Here is an 18,090-nt window from a genome sequence, read left to right on the forward strand (position 1 = left end):
CAACCACATTGCTTTGCACGCTGCTTTCATTGCCTGTTTATAAACAGTGTCACATGGAAAAATTAATTAATAAATAAATCTTGATTTGAGATGTTAATTAATCTTGGATTGACAAGCATGAAGTGGAGATAAATCATGTGCTTACATTCAGAAAGAGCCAAGAGGGATATGAAGACCATGCAAAACAGAACCAACTGCACCTTCATTGCCATTGATGATTTGTTTGAGAGAGTGATCAAGATGCAAACCTTGTGGTGATATGAGCTCAAACTATTGTTGGGTTTTTATAATAAGATAATTTAAGCCTCAATTTATTAGTGAGGATCCATGGGGATAGCATAGAATCCAACAACACTAGGAAAGTAGCGAGCTAATTGGAACTGCTTTAAAGTTCTTAATTGCAATTACCTTTTATGGTAAATCAAATCTAAGGTCCTTGTTTCTGTTAATTTTGGGTTAGGTGAAGGGTTGTGCATGCATCTAGTGCAAATCCAATCCCCTCCACTTGTAATGGTTTTACCTTTTTTTAAAAAACAGTTGAATGCAATTGGATATGGATTACATGGTTACAAATCCAATGAAATCCGATTCAATCTATGATTCAGTGTGTTTTTACCAAACCTTTCACATTTCATTCATACATAATTCCCTTATGGCATGTTCACTTATTTGTAACGGGAGAAGTCATGAACGAGAGAAATCCAGAATAATGATGTCACATGAAAAAAGAAAAAGTAAATAAATATAAATAAAATCTGTAAAATATAAGAAGTAAACTTGGTTAGGTGTTAATTCATCTTTGATTTGATAGGCATGGAGATGATAGATGCTTACATTCAGTAAGAGCCAAATGGGCTACGAAGACGATGCAGAACAGAACCAACTGCACTTTGATTGCCATTTGATGTTTTGTATGAGAGAGTGATTTGATGTTTTGTTTGAGAGAGTGATTTGATGCAAACTTTGTTGTTGTGGTGATATGAGGTCAAAACATTGTTGGGTTTAATAACAAGAAAATTTATTAGTGAACATTCATGGTGAAATATTAGAATCTTTTGGGTTGTGATTGTCTTAGTTCATCAGTTTCTTTTGGGTTACGGTCAATCTAATGCAAATCCAATATACTTGTCGTTTTACCATTTGTAATTGAATGTCTTTATTTACTAAAAATTCCCCATACAATTAAGGCCCGATTGGTAAGTTGGATTATGTAGTTGGATAGGATTTATAATCCTAATCAAATGTTTGGTGCCCAAAAAACAACTTGGATTGGATTATTTCTAATCGTACACTAAAGCCAAATGTAGTAAGATTATGAATCCTACCAAAATGTTGCGATTAAGTTGAATTGGACTATGACTTATCCTACGAAGCCATGTAATAGCACATTTCAATTAATCCAACCCCATAATCATGTGTAGTACCAAACGCATCATTGAATTAGTGTTATAATTTCCAATCCAATGTAATCCAATGGAATCCAATTCTACCTCGTAATCCAATCCAATTCTAGTCACCAAACATGGCATTGGATTAGTCTAGTGGTATTTGTCTCTACTTGGTTAGAGGAGGTCTCAGGTTCGACTCACATGGATAACGAGAACGATATATATTTATAATGAGTTCGATACTTAAATATAAATAGCTTTATTGTTATGACATAACTTTGTAGTGTATTGGCCTGTTGTAAAGATTAATTTATGATACTTGGATTAGAGTCGCAGTGCAGTAGTCACGCCTAAGAATTTTTCCAAACTCAAAAAACAAGCCGTTGTTCTCACGCACTTTGTGTTGTCAAATTGCATAAAATTTAAAAGCATGATGGCTCCCAAAATACTTTTCAAAAGTGGCTCAAGCCAGTTTATTATTTTTTTATTTATTGTACAACATTCAAAAATTAAGCAAAATTCAGCCGAGGCACAAGTCTCTCTGTTGAAGATCCAATTACAGAGCCTAAGCTAGAAGAAGGTATAGCTAGGCTCAGGGGCTAAGGGGCTGCAACCTGTAGAGAAAGCTATGAGCTTGCAGGAGTTAGCCAATAATGCACTGGAGGCATCTGTTCAGGATCGGCAATCGCTATCATTTGCGATATTAATCTGCAGGTTGAAAAATTTCAAGATTCAGTCTCACATGAAATGCAATGGCAATATTGTCAGAAAGATTATACAACAAATATATGTCCTTGGAACTCAGCAGGGTGAACAACTCAATATTAAGCAATCTCTGCAAAGACACTTGAAGTATAAGTTACTCAGCTGGACAGTTATTACCTTTGTATGTAAATCCCTTAAGAACCAGGTGGGTTCTTCTCCAAAAGAAGTTAGCAACTATCCATGACTTCTTGGATCAGCAACTTGGTGAACCTTTCTGGCTTCAGCACTTGAAAACTGCCCCACTACACGAGCGTGAGGTATGGAGGCTTCTCCACGGGCGAGGGCATCCACATTCTCAAGCAGGTACTTCTTTGGAAGCCTACCTACTACGTTACCCTCTTCATTGCCCTTTTTATCTAGGAATGCGAAGTGTGGAATACCCTCAACACCAAACTCATCAAGCTCCTGTTCCCACTTTGTGTTGTCAACATTCAGCATAACAAAATTTACACGACCCCTGAATAAAAAGAGTGGTAAATGTGAAAGATGATAACAGATCTATGGTAAAAGAAGAAACTGTGCATGAGGTAAACATTTCAGGAATGCGTGAGCTTTGAGAATGGAAGACTGTGAAGCTCTTACATATTTAGAGAATCTTAAGGGTTTCAAACATAAATACCCACGAAGGAACATTCACTATTTTCAAGCTTGTAGTAGAGATGCAATTTTAATCAAGAACAAGTTAGAACTTGAAGATCATACTTATACTGCTGCTCAACTTTATAGACATCTGGAGCTAATTCCTTGCATACTTCACACCAATCGGCATAGAACTCAACAACAGTAGGCTTCCCATTTGACAGAGCCTAATCAGCATAAATACAGAATATCATTAGCAAAAACAGCAATGATATCACATTGAAGATTAGGTAAAGATTCATTCACATGCATGTACATTATGGAAAACACAAATAGCTGATTGAATACATGGGGAAATAACAAATCAAGAAAAAGCTTGCGTAGATAATTTGAGAACTTAGAAAATATACGTAACAAAAGATATGCCTTGCCTTTCTGAGAAAGGCATGAGAGAACCAGTTTGTACAAATTAGTGCACTCTCTAAGTTAGAGCATACAAATCCGCTAAAGTTTAAATTCCATTATGAAATAAGGTTTGAGCCTCATCATTGAAATAGTTCATTTGTACTGAAATATCTAAGGTATTGCTTGAGGTTATAGAAACCTTTTTCTAGGTTCTCAACCATGCTCATCACAACTGCCTACCGACCCATCTACATAACCTGTTACACGAGACAAAGTCAAAAGAGCATAGCTAATTGAACAAACCTCTTCATAAGGTAAGGCAGCAACAGATAAGTCCTTCAAAGAAACACCAAAATCTAGTCGTCCTGATAAGAAAAGTGCTAGAGCTGCAAGAGTAGAAACCAATGCTACTTGCTTGTTGGTATTTTTGTTCGGAAACTGTGGAGGGCCAGAGTCTCCTGAGGAACTCGTAGCTTGGCTACTGCTATCATTGCCTGAGCCTGGCTCAACAATCGATTTCTCCTGAATCAGAATAGTTGATGAAGATAACACTAGTCGTACGATAAAATGAACTTTTCAAACTTTTCAAACAAGAAATTTAACCAACACTGGCTCAGATATACAACAATCCACGAAAATAAGGACAAGCACCATAATTCAGGAGAAATTAAGTTTTTTTTCTTATATAAAGAAACACTTTTTCAGACTATGAACTAATGGGCATGCATACTTTGCCAGATGATCAACTTTGCAGTTTCCTTCACTTATGCAACAAAATTATGACATTTTGCTAAACTTAAAGCTCAAAACTTTGGATGCCCATATAGCAAAAATGAAGGCACTAAACTATTTTCAATGGCCCAACTCATAAATTTCAAATCTATCAGCATACCAATGGAAAGTCTATATATAATCATAAACTCCACCTTTTATCAATTAAAAACAACAACTTTGACCTTAACACTTGAAACCCAGTAAAAATAGATTGGCAAATATGCAGAATATTGAAAAGGGAACACTCGTAGCCCTCCAACTAGTGCTTTTAAGCTTCTGCAGAAAAGATTAGAGGCAAAATTTAAGCGTACCGTTGTGGAGGTCTCGGTTGGATCTGGGGTTTGTTGGCAAGAAACGGTCGGAAATCTGCGGTGCTCGTTTCGGAAGTGAAGAGAGGTTCTAGCATGTTGGGGAAGCTGAGCAACCTGGAAACATGGCCGGAATCTATGGAGACCAACTGGGTTTGAAGCCACGCGAGCCATTGCAGATAACTGGTGACACTTTGGGTTAAATTAATTAATCACTATGCCGTACATTGGCTTCTTTTATGGATGAGCGAGGGAGCGAGACTAGAGACTTTTCACGTTTTAACTATATTTAACGACTTTTTTATTTTCCTATAATAACGACTTTCTGATTTTAGATATTTTAAATAATAAAAAAAGAGCTTATGGTGCTCGTCATCTTTCGTGGCACATCGAACTGCCGTACAAATTGCAGGCAGGCGGGGCACAAAATCTCAATCTTTTTTTCTTCTTTTTTTGGGCTATTTGGGTATGAACGCCAACCTGAATTTAATCTCAAAAAAATTCGCGTACAATTAAAAACTTGACTATATAAATTAAACTGGATTTAAATTTTACAGAGCCACGCAGCTAATCAGCACTATAAATTAAGATTACAACAAGCTCACGATTTCTAACTAACTCTCTGGCCCCAAAATCCCATTCACGACCGAAGTCGCCACCAAAACCCCCACAACCTCCGCTCCCGCCACCGCTCCAGCCTGCGCTAGCCCGCCAAAGCTCACCACCGCCTCCACCCCTTTCTCCGCCGTTTCGATCCCTCGCTCTGCTGTTTCAAGCCCCTTCTCCGCCGTTTCGAGCCCCTTCTCCGCCGTTTCGATGCCCTTCTCCGCGGCCTCGAACCCTTCCTTCACTATCACCTCTGCCTCCCTCTCCGCCTCCTTCAGCTTCCTCTTCAGCCCAAACAGCCCGATGTCTTCGGCCTTCGCCTCCACCGCCACAGCCGCCAGCGCCGCCGTCCACGTCAGTGACAGCCCTAGCTGTCTCCGACCGTGTAATGCGAGTCCACGTGGCGGCGCAGGTTTGGAGGCTGCCGTGGGAGAGTTGCGGGGCGCATTGCACACTGGGTGGAGAGCTAGAACTGAGGCTCTCGCAGCAGCCATGTCTTTTCTTTCTGTGAAATTTGTGAATTCTGACACCACACGCTAACCAAATCTTCGAGCCACTTTTCTTGTATTTTATTTATAAAATAAATTTTGTAAATGACGAATATGCCCTGGACAACAAAACGCAACGTGTTGCAGTCTATATAGACGAACGAACGGTGCTCTTTCCATTTTCATTTTCCCTCTTTAAAATTGGGGGTTTCTAAGCGTACTCTGTACATTTTTGCGCCAGAACGAAGGTTTTTGATTTTGAAACCATGGTTGAAGAAGCGTCGGCATCGGTGGGCGAAACCCTACCCCAAAACGCGCTGGAGACTCAGAGGTCCAACGAGGCCACCATCACAGAGGGAGCTCAGGGAGGCGCCGAGTCTACTTGCAACAACGACAACGCGGAAGCTTCAGCTGTCACTTCCGACGGAGATCGCGAGAAGTCGCTGGAGTTTGCCGACGAGTTGATGGAGAAGGGTTCCAAGGCCATCAAAGACTCTGATTTCGGCGAGGCCACCGAGTGCTTCAGCCGTTCATTGGAAATCAGGTTAGGGTTTTTTATTTCAATGCTTTTTCTTGCTTGCCTGATTTCACATTCTTCTTGTTTGCTTTGAAATTGAGCCCTTTTGGAAGTTATTTGTTTGTTGGGCGTCTATGATGCTGAATATTGTTACCTTTGTTTGCTTTCCCAAACATTAACCCTAACTGTAGGTCAGTTAATTGATTTCTTGTGCTTCCGTTGCCTTGGTTTACATAGTCCTTTGCATTTTCAGAAATTGGTGTTGTGCCCGTGAGCCCCACTAAGCGTATAATTTAGTTTCCAAATCATGCATTTGTAGAGTACCAATTTCTTTATCTTTCATATCTTGTTGCATTTGCTTGGTGATACTCACTAATGCGTCTCGGCTTTTCATTGGGCTCAAGTGGTGAGGGAGGGTGGCGAAATGGGTTAGGACTTGGATAGGTTTGATTCCGCCAATGAAACCTGAAAAAACATGTTTCTCGGCTTTTTCATTAAATGTTTGCCATCATTTCTACTCTCATTTAATCTCAGTTGCTTATTAGCAGATGATAAATATTCTAAACTATTATATTTGTGTCAACAAAACCAGGGTTGCACATTATGGCGAACTTGCTCCTCAGTGTGTCAATGCATACTTTAAGTATGGATGTGCATTGCTTTACAAAGCTCAAGAGGAGACTGATCCCTTGGGTGCTGTACCGAAGAAGGAGGATGAATCTCAGCAAGGATCTGCTAAGGTTGGTTCTGTTAAGAACGTTGTAAATGGTGAATCTTCTACAGCTTCTGCTTCAAGTAATGCTGAACAGGATGAAAGTTTGAATCATGAGGAAGGAGCAGCTGATGAGGGTGGTATGTCACTTGTGATGCTTATTGATTATAATCATCTAATATAAAACTTTCATCTGTTGGCAGTCAATCATGAACAAAGCTCATGCTTTTTGCATAAATGTTGCACATATTCGAATATGATATCTTTATTACATATAATGCAATGATATTTTAATCATGTTTCTGTGATGACACCATAGTTGCTTACATAGTCTGCTTTACTATCATTATCCCATCTCAAATCCATTGGAAAAATCAAATGAATCATGATTTCTGTTATGGAACATATCATGGGTACATTACCATCATGGGTACTACATCCGATTTAAATTTCGAGGTGAAAATCTGCAAAGAACACTGTTCTGCAAATATATAAACCGGGAAAAAAAATCAACTTTATCCATTTGTGTGTGCATGTTCTCTCGTAGTCTGGTTTAGATCTTTGTGGAATTGAAGTATCATATAATCGATGTTTTAGTTTTTTATTTGGTCTGCATTTAGAAACTCATTTGACAGTCTGTTCTGGGCAAAATACTGAGAAATACTCTCTCATGCACACACATACACACACATACACAAGTTTAATAAAGCACCATTACCTGCAAAAATATGGTGCAGCCTGAAAAGCATATAAGTGACATAAACTTAGGTATACAATATTGTGTAAGATGATGTTTTCTGTCCCAAAACTGATGGGTTGAGAATTATTTGATTCAAATTACCAATGTAACTATAAGTTTACAGTGTTTATCCTTTTTATATCGACTGTATCATAAAACAGTTGTTCATTTCCTTTTCTGAGGCAGCTTCTGGTGAAAAAGACCAGGAAGAAGAACAGGATGATAGTGATGTTGAAGACCTGGCTGAAGCGGATGAAGATGAGACTGACCTTGATTTGGCATGGAAAATGCTAGATGTTGCAAGAGCAATTGTTGAAAAACACTCAGGTGACACAATGGAGAAGGTGGACATATTATCAGCTTTGGCAGAAGTTGCATTGGAAAGAGGTTTGTTATGTACTCAATTTAGTTGAATTGAGATCTGTATATCTTTCCTTAGGCGAAAGAGGTTCTTGAACTTCCACACTACACTTTTGGTGCATTTGTTTCAAAAGCATCTTATTTGGCTTTGTTGGTGCTTCTTGTAGAGGACATTGAAACTTCTCTCAGTGACTACCAGAAAGCGCTATCCATTTTGGAGCGGTTGGTTGAGCCAGATAGTCGACGTATAGCTGAACTGTATCCTATTCAAGATTGAAATATTTGAAATGCTCTGTTGGCTTTGCCAAAATCTCTTAAAAAGATTTTGTTCTATGTATTTACTTGGGACTTTGGTTCAAAAAATTTAGTTATAAGAAGTTCTTTTCCATGGTTTTTATTTTATTACATTTTCGTTTCTCCCATTCCACTGGGCCAGGGACTCAATGACCTTAACTGGAGAATTCAGAAACTTTCGAATATGTTTGTGTTTGGAGATTGGTTCCAAGCCTGAGGAAGCCATTCTGTATTGCCAGAAGGCTATATCAATCTGCAAGTGTCGTGTGCGGCGACTCATGCTTGAATCAAGGAGTTTCTCAGAATCTACGACCTCATCGGCTGCTTCTGTATTGGAGCAGGGTGTCACACTCTCCTCAACTGTGACTGAGTCTGATAGTACTGTGACAGATAAGCAGGCAGAGATTGAAACACTAACTGGACTCTCTGGAGATCTGGAAAAGAAGGTATTTATTAATTTTCTAACCTTTTTTGCCAGTTTCAAACATGTTTTTCTGATTTTTTGTGTTCTTGAGTTGTAGCTTGAAGATCTGCAACAACTGGCCTCAAACCCAAAATCCATTCTCGCTGAAATTCTGGGATTGGCGTCTGCCAAGGCAAAAGGCACTGAGAAGAGTGAATCTTCAGCAGGGCAGAGCTCTTCACGGATGGGAGCTGCTGACAACATTGGAGGCTTTGACTCCCCAACTGTTTCTACTGCTCATACGAATGGAACTTCCGGAGTCACACATCTCGGTGTGGTAGGAAGAGGAGTAAAGCGAGTATTGATGCACTCAGGCACTTCGGAATCAAGCTCAGCGAAGAAACCTGCTTTTGATTCATCTGAAGATAAGGGAGAGGGCAACACATCATGAAGGTTATGGATTCCAGTAATTGTATGAATAGGATTGAGAAATCTTCGTTGGATTCTAGATTCTAGTATTCTATGCAGTGATTCCTAGTTCAAACTAGTAGGCTAGTAGAGTTTTTGTATGGTGATAAATCTTACTATCTAGAAATTGAGATGAACTCGTCACGGGCAATGTGTTTAGTTGGATATTTTCCATGCTATCAAGTCATACTAGATTGTGTCCATTAAATGCTCTGTACAAATTGAAAGGTAGCATAATATGTTTTCTCATACTAATCATAGTTCTACAAGCACTCCAGAAAAGTCATCATATACTCTTAAATAGCGAGGTGCAAGGTGATTATTGACGATTATTTTGGAGTGTCGATCGGAGGGAACTCATTGCTCATGGGGTGGCACCATAGTGGAAAAGTGGGCCAAACCCTTTCCTCCCCAAACAAACGCACAAACGTAGGAGACAATTTTATATCTTCTTAAATAATTTAAAATTCATTCTTAAAAGCAAAATGTAAAATAATATATAGAATAATCTTGAGATTCAAATAACATCGAAACGACCTTCCAATGTTTGCAGCAGAAAATAAAAAATCCATTCAGACTCGTGATGACTAGATGCCCTTTTTAGAATAGTATTGCTCAAATTTGGTCATATTATTCGATTTGTTATACTTTCAATCCATCACTACCACAAGTTAGAATAACGATGTAGTTGATTTTTTTTTTTTTGGTCTGATTTGATTTCAAAATTTGCAACTCAAAGTGATCCCACAAGACAGAGAGGCAGTAAGAAAGCATTAATTTACAGCCAAAACCGTTGAAACCAGATTTATTAATGTATGATGAACATGTGAGACAGAGCTGTTCTTAGTTCCTACCAACGACCTTCATGGTTGGTGGGTCCATTTCACATTTGGCTTGGTTGGATTGGATTGGGATGTTCAAATTGGTCCATTTCTCTTGACATTTAATCATCCGGCAAGGGCACATATATATATGATAAATGTAACAAAATATAATTTTACTGCACATAAATTTAAGCTAATTGGCTGCAATATAAAGAGAAACATGTGGTGATTGAAACCTAACAAAGTGATGATGGAACAAGAGCGATTGATTTTTATTGGACCTGTCGAGTGATGAAGAATCCTAATTATGTCTGATAACGATGTGTTTGTGTTTGTGCTTTTGTTTTTACTGGTTTAACATTAATCACCATTGAAGCCCATCTTTCATCAGCTTGGGGTTGTTTTCTTCTTAGTGAAACAAACCAAACACAGAATAAAGTTGATTTCACTATTTGACATCACTGATTACAACAATATAGAATTGGAATTAAGCTTCGACAATAATCAAGCCCAAGAAGGAGATAAACTTACTTGTATCGAGGATGTCATTATGGCGGTATTTCGAGTCAATTAACCACTGTCATGCGTTTTTAACTTTCTGACATAATAATTTGTCATTAACTTGAGATACCATCATAGTAACAACCTCGTAAATTCATAACTCGTTCTCATATGCGAATCATAAAAGCATCTTGACTAGGCCACATTGTAAAATTTCAGAACATGTGTGGAAATTTCTCACAATGCATTGGTTGTTGACAATTTAAAAATGTGTTTTTATTTTATTATTCTTTATTTTTATTATTAAAAAATAATAGAAAGTAGGAGAATTACTATGAGCGATAGCTTCAACACTAAGTTTGAGTGGCATTTGAGACAAAACAAGTCGATGATATCAGAGAGACATTGATTCTATTAATACCTTGAAATTGGATAAGGAGAAAGCCAAAGCCAGCAGAGAAACCAATCTATCTACACAAAAGCTTTAGCTTTAAGGTTGAGTTGAAATCTAGAGTTTTCCCAAAACGATGTGTTTCAGAGTGGATTGCAGGCAATGTGGGAAGTACTCCTGGGGAGGATGTGGTAAGCACTTGGCCACCCTGTACGCCAGCATAGATGAGGGGAAGCATTGCATGTGCCGCTCATGGCCTGGTGTGGCCATCCCCAAGCAGGGGACACCTACTCCCCAACAATCTGCAGCCTCAGCCTCAGGTATTTTATTATACTAGATCATTTTTCTTTATTTTTTTCAACTCAAACCTTGCCAAATTAGTACCCCATTGGTATGTTGAATATAATATTTGGTATGTTTGTGTAGCTAACCCTAATGTGATGCATGCGTATGGCATGTATGTTTTAGGGTTTATTAATTAAATAGGTTCATGTGTTTCTTGTTATACAATTTGACATCTTTTTGTGAATTTGAATCACATGTTTCAACAATAATCAAACTTACAGTCTAACAATATAACATCGATGTTATCCTTAAAAAATCGATTACAGGCCTAATAGCTTTGTTACCTTGCTATGCATAAAATGTTCATCTTCGATATTCTCAATGAGTATGAATGTCATAGGGTTAGATGTTTGACAAAATGCCTCAAGGAGTTAGAGTCTGAGGCGGAGGTAGGGTAGCGAGACAAGGGCAAATAGGCAAAGTGGCGTGCAACGTGAAGAAAAAGAAAATTATAAATCTATCTTTTTATGTTTGAGTGGCTTAAATTAATAACCTTTTATGCCTAATGTAGATCCTAAGCCCGTTGATTAGGGATGGCAACGGGTCGGGTATGACAATACCATCCCCGTCCTCGCTCTCCATCCCCGCCCCCATCCTCGAACTCATCCCTGTTTAATAGGTTTTAGGGAATCCCCATCCCCGTCCCCGTCGGGGGTCTATCCCTCGTACAAGCCCCGAATTCTCGATTTTTTTTGCATAAAAAAATATTTATCATACATTTTAACATTAAGTTTCATATTAAATTATTATTCAACACATCCAAATTAACTATAAAGTTCAACTCAACTGTTCAAAATCACATCAATATGAAATTCTAGAGAAGATTAGGAAGAATTATGAGAGGGAGGTTAACTTAGGGTTAAACATAAATATTATATATATATATATATATATATATATATATATATTTATTTATTTATTTATTTCAATATAAACATATATATATTTCGAGTCAGGTTCGGGGATAGGGATGCCAATACCATCCCCTCCCCATACCCGTCGATGATTTTTCAAGGTCGGGGATCCCCGTACCCGATACCTGTTTGGCCCCGAAATCTCCCCCCAATAGGGTCAGGGACTTGACGGGGACCCGGCCTTGTGGGGATTTTTGCCATCCCTACCGTTGATTGATCCTTGATGTTGCTTTGTGCAGGAAAGTAGCAACTCTGAGAGGCGTCCAATGCTGGCCAGCAGTAGCTGCCTTAATAGATTGATAGTGGTGCCAGCATAAATAATGGACAGATGGGGATAGCTTGAATAATGGCAGCTCAAAGCCTCAAGATGAATACCATCGTATCCATTTTAAGGGGTTTGTTTAATTAGATGTCGTCTGTCTAAGTTTAATAATAATAATGTTAGTGCTGGTGTGTTTATTGTCAAGAGATATTTGACCAATTCAAGCCTGCCTTTTTCTAGTGTAAGGATTGAATAATACTAATAGAATTATATTCCTCCAATCTTGTGCATGGTGCTCTTAATGCTTCAATTTACCATTTCATGAGTTTTCGTGTCTGTTTTGGGAGAAAAACTTCCATGGAACGAGAATAACACTATTTTGCTATCATCGATCAATAACGCTATGATACGCGAGATAACACTTCTACATGACATAAAATTATTGGCCGAAATAACAAAACAAAGCTATACCCGTTGCAACTAAATTTTTCTCCCGTTTTTGGACGGTTTGTCCATGGTTTTTGTGCTCCCTTCTTTTAAATTTAAACCCGCTTGTAATTGTTTAATAAGAAGAACAACAATATGATTAAGGGGATTATGAATTTCTAGAGTGGGGTTGCACCAATCTTCACAAAATCAACCTTGTGACCCACAGCGCCTTTTGTAGTCAACTCAATGTTTTTTTCTTTCTTTTTGGTTGAAAATTTTGGATCTTTATAGCTTGGCGTCTTATTGTCTTTCTTATGAAGATGGCTGAGTGGGTGTGTGCCCAAATAAGCCACCCTATCCTTATTTTGTGCATTTTGTCAAATGATTAGTCACCAAACCACCATTTGTATGAATAATTCTTCTTTCACTTGAAATCATTCAAAGGCAAGAAATTGCTATTAAGTCACAAGACTTCAACCAGAAGCAAGTGGGGTGAGGAGTTTGTTTGTTTTCCCATCCCAGTACCTCAATGACTGACATTATCATCACCATCTCCATCCCTTCTAACAATAGTTAATTATGCTTTAATTATTGGATGTCAATTAAAAACAATAAGTTCAGTAATTTCATAATAATCCATTTTGCTCAGACAGACCATTTTGAAATTTGAACACCTCTCAGTTTCCCACTATTTCCACGAAAAAAAATCAATGCACTCTGTTTTTCTTTGTCTTGTCATTAATGTTGGCATAAATGCAAAGCACACATAGTGGTTCAAGAGTAGATAAGCTGATATAAATGCATGAGAGTTCCCTTCTTATTTTGCTTTCAAACCTAAAATTTCCTAAATCTGTGAAAACAAGTTGGTATCATTATTAAAAAACTATAGGAAATTCAAGCCATACTACTAGAGGGATAACATGATAATACGTTACGATTTAGAGATAAATGAAATTCAATACGCACTAATTCTCATGATATAAACAAATGAAACACTACTCTAAAAAAATAGGCAAATGCTACTATGTTGCAAGAGGTTTGTAGCTCAAGTGGTTAAAAGTATTTACATCTGTATTTGAGGTCCTAAGTTCGATTCCCTCCTCCTCAATACCGCTAAAAAAGACTACAATGTTAGTTTGTAGGGTTTGTGTTTGTAGGCTTTATCACAAATTTGGAGGATGTAAAAAAATATTCTGGATTTCACTAGAAAACCAAACACTACAGTCCCTGCAGTACATTCTGTCACAAGCTCCAAGCATGTATTAAAGACATCCATATATACCTCATGGGGGCCGGCCAAAAAAAAAAACCCCACATGTGGGCAGTTGAGAATTTGTGATTTGGCCCCACTAAAAGTTAGAAACTCATAATTACTCTTATAATCAACTTTGATTAAGATTTTTAGGACATTCTAACCCTAAAAATAAACTTTGAAAGTAAAGGGTGTGTATAATTGCAGAAGCAAGGAAATGAGTTATGTATAATATGGGGCATGCTACATTGGATTATTATTATTAAAGTGAGCCCCCCAAACCCCAGATTACGAAATGATCAAAAATTCAATTAAAATACTCCACCATTTGCGCCAAAAAGCAATAAGACCCAGTCACAGTTGGCATGCAATGCAATTTCTGCCTAATTTTCTAATGGGTGATGGTGCTCTCTTTTTAATGTCTCAAAATATAAAGGGAATTTGCCTCAAAGACAACATACCTTTTCCTGGAATTGGAGGTGAGAGAGAGAGAGAGAGAGAGTGGGTGAGAGAGATCAGAGACTCAGCTGGGAGTGAGATTCTTCTTCTGATGTGATTCATTCATTCAAAATAAATAAATAAATAAATGATGGCATTGGTTTGGATCCCCTTTTTCGAAATTTGTTCAAGCTGAGCTCTATTTGTCCTCTCTGGGTGTATTTGGATTCCTTCTCTCCTTTCTCTTTCAGCACTCTTTCTTTCTCTTGTTGCTCAATTGTTCCTCAGAGAATATCACAACAACAGCCAAACAATTTTCATCCTTTCATTCCATCAACCATCCTTTCTTGCTGAGAGCTTCAAGTGAAGTCAACCCCATTCCCCCATTTGTCTCTTCCAGCTTCTTCCAAGTACTATTTGCTGTTCATTGATCTGGGTTTCTGATTCCCTTATCAAAACGGTTTCTTTCATTGAAGAGGTAGATAGGTACAGAAATTAACTGATGGAGAAAATGGCGGCAGCAGCTGAGAAGCCCAGCTCCAAAGGGCAAGCCTGGTTAGTTCCATTTTTACTGCAATCTCATTCAAAACGTCACTTTTTATATTTTCTGCTGGGTACCCAAATCAAAGCAATGCATCACTTAACCAAAACTCTCTTCAAAATGTGTTCTTGGCAGGTTCTGCACCACTGGGTTACCAAGCGACATTGTGGTCGAAGTCGATGACATGACCTTCCATCTCCACAAGGTCATTACATCAAACACATTGAGAGAACACATTGCATTTCTCTTCATCTTTCACTGACCAATTTCAGCTAACAGTTTTCTGCTTCTGGTTGTTTCAGTTTCCTCTCATGTCAAAAAGCCGGAAACTTCACAACCTGATCACAGAGCAAGAGACGAACCCATCGCAAACCCGCCAGCAAATTGAAGAGCAGGACGAGAACGATGACGAAATCGAAGAAGTTCAGTGCCAAATAGCTCTCTCTTACTTCCCCGGCGGCTCAGAGACCTTCGAAATAGCAGCTAAGTTCTGCTATGGCGTCAAGATCGACTTGAGCACCTCCAATGTTGCGCCTCTGCGCTGCGCAGGAGAGTATCTGGAAATGACCGAAGAGTACTCAGAAGATAACCTCATTTCCAAGACCGAGAGGTTTCTCTCTCAGTCTGTGTTGAAGAGCTTCAAGGAATCGCTCAAAGCTCTCAAGTCCTGCGAACGAGTGATGCCTCTTGCAGAGACTTTGGGGATTACGCAGAGGTGCATAGACTCCATCGCCTCCCGCGCCACGTCAGCCGATCCCACCCTGTTTGGCTGGCCGGTTAGCGAAGCACCGAATGGGAATACGAATGCGATTTCTTCTTCTTCCACCAAGCAGCAGATTTTGTGGAATGGGATCGATGCCGGTGGCGGCGGTGGACGAAGAAGAGGCCTTTCCAAACACGCAGATTCCTGGGTTGAAGATTTGGTGGTTTTGAGCTTGCCTCTGTTCAAGCGATTGATTTCCGCCATGAAATCTGGAGATCTAAGCTTGGAGATGGTGGAGACTTGTTTGATGCATTACGCTAAGAAGTACATTCCTGGAATTTCAAGAACAAATCGAAAGCCTTCATCTTCTATCTCCGCCGTCACCGCCACCACAACCTCATCGTCTTTAGCTTCGGAGGGTCAACAGCGAGAGCTTTTGGAGACGATCATCTCCAATCTTCCATTGGAGAAGAGCTCCAGACCTTCCACCGCCACTCGTTTTCTCTTCGGACTGCTGAGAACCGCCAACATACTCAATGCCTCCGACGCCTGCAAAGCCGCGTTGGAGAAGAAGATCGCTTCGCAGCTCCACCAAGCCACCTTAGACGACCTTCTCATCCCGAGCTACTCGTACCTCAACGAGACTCTCTACGACGTCGATTGCGTCGAGAGGATCTTAGGTTTCTTCTTGAACGGCTTGGATCAGAGAAACACAGCTGGAATCGAAGAAGACGACGGTTCTGACGGCGCCGTCAGATCGCCAACGTTGATGCTCGTCGGAAAATTAATCGACGAGTTTCTCTCCGAGATCGCCTCCGACGCGAATCTCAAGCCGGACCGATTCTACAATCTCGCGATTTCTCTACCTGAACAAGCTCGGCTCTTCGACGACGGTCTTTACAGAGCCCTGGATCTCTATCTCAAGGTCCGTACACAATATATACATTAGAAACGATTTCAGAAATTAAGCTTGAGATGATTTCAATTGTGAAATCTGAATTGTATTTTCATATCTGTAGGCTCATCCATGGATACCGGAACCAGAGCGCGAGAAGATCTGCGGAATTTTAGACTGCCAGAAGCTCACGCTCGAGGCTTGCACGCACGCGGCGCAGAACGAGCGGTTGCCTCTGCGCTCGGTGGTGCAAGTTCTGTTCTTCGAGCAGCTCCAGCTCCGGCACGCCATCGCCGGGACTCTGCTCGCAACCGACGTCGCTCCCCCGGACTCGGGCAGGCCATCGGTGCTGCAACGCGGACGACAGGAGGAGGAGGAGGAGGAGGAGGAAGAGGACGACGCGGAGGCACGTGCGGAGGAAGATGGGGATAATGCGGCACGTGGAAATGATTGTGGGGGTGGCACGTGGCGGGCGGCAGTGAGGGAGAATCAGGTGTTGCGGTTGGATATGGATAGCATGAGGACGCGGGTGCACCAGCTGGAGCGGGAATGCTCCAACATGAAAAAGGTGATCGAGAAGATTGATAATCCGGGTCAGCCCAGGAGGGACAGGTCGGGTTGGAAGGATTCGTTGAGCCGGAGGTTCGGGTGTAAGTTTAAGACCCAGGTGTGTGATTCGCACGAAGCCACGGCCGTTGATACGAGGAAAGGACGGCGACACCATCATCAACAATAGAGCTGCCCGCACCGGATCATATTGTTGATGGCCACGTAAAATAAATGAAACCGGCTGATTGGGTTGGCGAATTCGGAACTGAGAAGAACACAAATTGAGGGACACATGATATGTGATTATTGTTTATTGGGCGAGAAAGCAAAAGCGTTTACAAACAGCGCAAATGCAATGCAACCTTTTTTCTTCGTTCCTGCTTTTGCTTTTTAGCTTTTTTCTGGAATCAAAGTTAAAAAGCGCTTTGGGTAGGACTTTTGGAAGCTCCAGATATAATGACTGCCTGTGTCTCTCATCTGGGGTTTGGTAAGTTGATTGATATGATGATGCAAGGAGTCAAGGACAAAAGGGTCCAAAGTGATTAAAGTCAAGCTCCAGAATATTCATGATGATTGCTTTGCTTAAAAGATTATGTTTCAATTTATGTCAAAGAAACAAAAACATGGCACACTATTTTCTTTGGGAGGATGGAAAGTTAGCATGATTGATGATATAAGCTCAAAGTCTTGGTTTTGTATCCAAGATATAAAAGGTGTAATGGGAGTTTCTATGATTGTTGGGGTTTCGACTTTAAGAAAAAGCTACAATCTTTTAACCCTAATGAAATCTTGGCAATACAATCTCTAGAGTCTAGACCAAGTAGAGAAAGATGGTGCTTCAGATTGTACTTGGTTAGCTTTTACATATGTCACTTTGAAGAAGATCATCACCTTTGGTAATAATCACCATTTTTGTTATCCTTCTTCTTGATCTCGAGGCAGATCGGTTGGGCTTTGCCTAAGCCTAGGTGAGTTTCTGGTAGGGTTGTTCTATTGGGCTCCTTCTCGATGACAGAACGGTTGGGCTTCGTACACTTCTTAACTTTTAGAATAGGATAGAAATCAACGAAGCAGAGGCCCAACACCAACTCAACGAATCAAGCACTTCTTAACTTTTTATCTTGTAGTTTTGTAGATTTTATTGCTTTCCTTAGTATTCCATTCCACGTAGCACCCCCCCCATGTGCTTTGTTTTTAGTTGTTGATGGTGAGATTTCACCTCCTCAAATAAGCTCCTCAC

The 18,090-nt window shown here is 39.9% G+C and overlaps 4 protein-coding genes across 4 annotated transcripts; 2 read left to right on the forward strand and 2 right to left on the reverse strand.

Moving 5' to 3' along the window:
- Positions 1-1,832: 1,832 nt before the first annotated feature.
- On the reverse strand, positions 1,833-4,493 carry HCF164 (Thioredoxin superfamily protein). The gene is made up of 5 exons (XM_021953709.2): positions 4,223-4,493; positions 3,441-3,659; positions 2,856-2,959; positions 2,271-2,610; positions 1,833-2,096 (listed from the first exon to the last, which is right to left on the reverse strand). The coding sequence occupies exons 1-4, from the start codon at positions 4,391-4,393 to the stop codon at positions 2,328-2,330; spliced, it is 777 nt and encodes a 258-aa protein (XP_021809401.2). The 5' UTR covers positions 4,394-4,493; the 3' UTR covers positions 1,833-2,096; positions 2,271-2,327.
- A 233-nt stretch (positions 4,494-4,726) lies between these two features.
- YCF37 (homolog of Synechocystis YCF37) lies at positions 4,727-5,371 on the reverse strand. The gene has a single exon (XM_021953827.2). It carries the CDS (start codon positions 5,317-5,319, stop codon positions 4,834-4,836), a length of 486 nt encoding a protein of 161 aa, XP_021809519.1. The 5' UTR covers positions 5,320-5,371; the 3' UTR covers positions 4,727-4,833.
- Positions 5,370-9,061, forward strand: LOC110753031 (Tetratricopeptide repeat (TPR)-like superfamily protein). Its single transcript, XM_021953826.2, has 6 exons — positions 5,370-5,857; positions 6,423-6,682; positions 7,468-7,668; positions 7,809-7,899; positions 8,108-8,381; positions 8,457-9,061. Exons 1-6 carry the CDS (start codon positions 5,580-5,582, stop codon positions 8,787-8,789), a joined length of 1,437 nt encoding a protein of 478 aa, XP_021809518.1. The 5' UTR covers positions 5,370-5,579; the 3' UTR covers positions 8,790-9,061.
- Positions 9,062-14,019: 4,958 nt separating this feature from the next.
- LOC110753030 (Phototropic-responsive NPH3 family protein) lies at positions 14,020-17,402 on the forward strand. Its single transcript, XM_021953825.2, has 4 exons — positions 14,020-14,717; positions 14,839-14,908; positions 15,006-16,331; positions 16,426-17,402. Exons 1-4 carry the CDS (start codon positions 14,665-14,667, stop codon positions 17,035-17,037), a joined length of 2,061 nt encoding a protein of 686 aa, XP_021809517.1. The 5' UTR covers positions 14,020-14,664; the 3' UTR covers positions 17,038-17,402.
- The last annotated feature ends 688 nt before the right edge of the window (positions 17,403-18,090 follow it).

This window comes from Prunus avium, chromosome 7 (assembly GCF_965620075.1).
Source record: "Prunus avium chromosome 7, drPruAviu1.hap1.1, whole genome shotgun sequence".
Classification (NCBI taxonomy): domain Eukaryota; kingdom Viridiplantae; phylum Streptophyta; class Magnoliopsida; order Rosales; family Rosaceae; genus Prunus; species Prunus avium.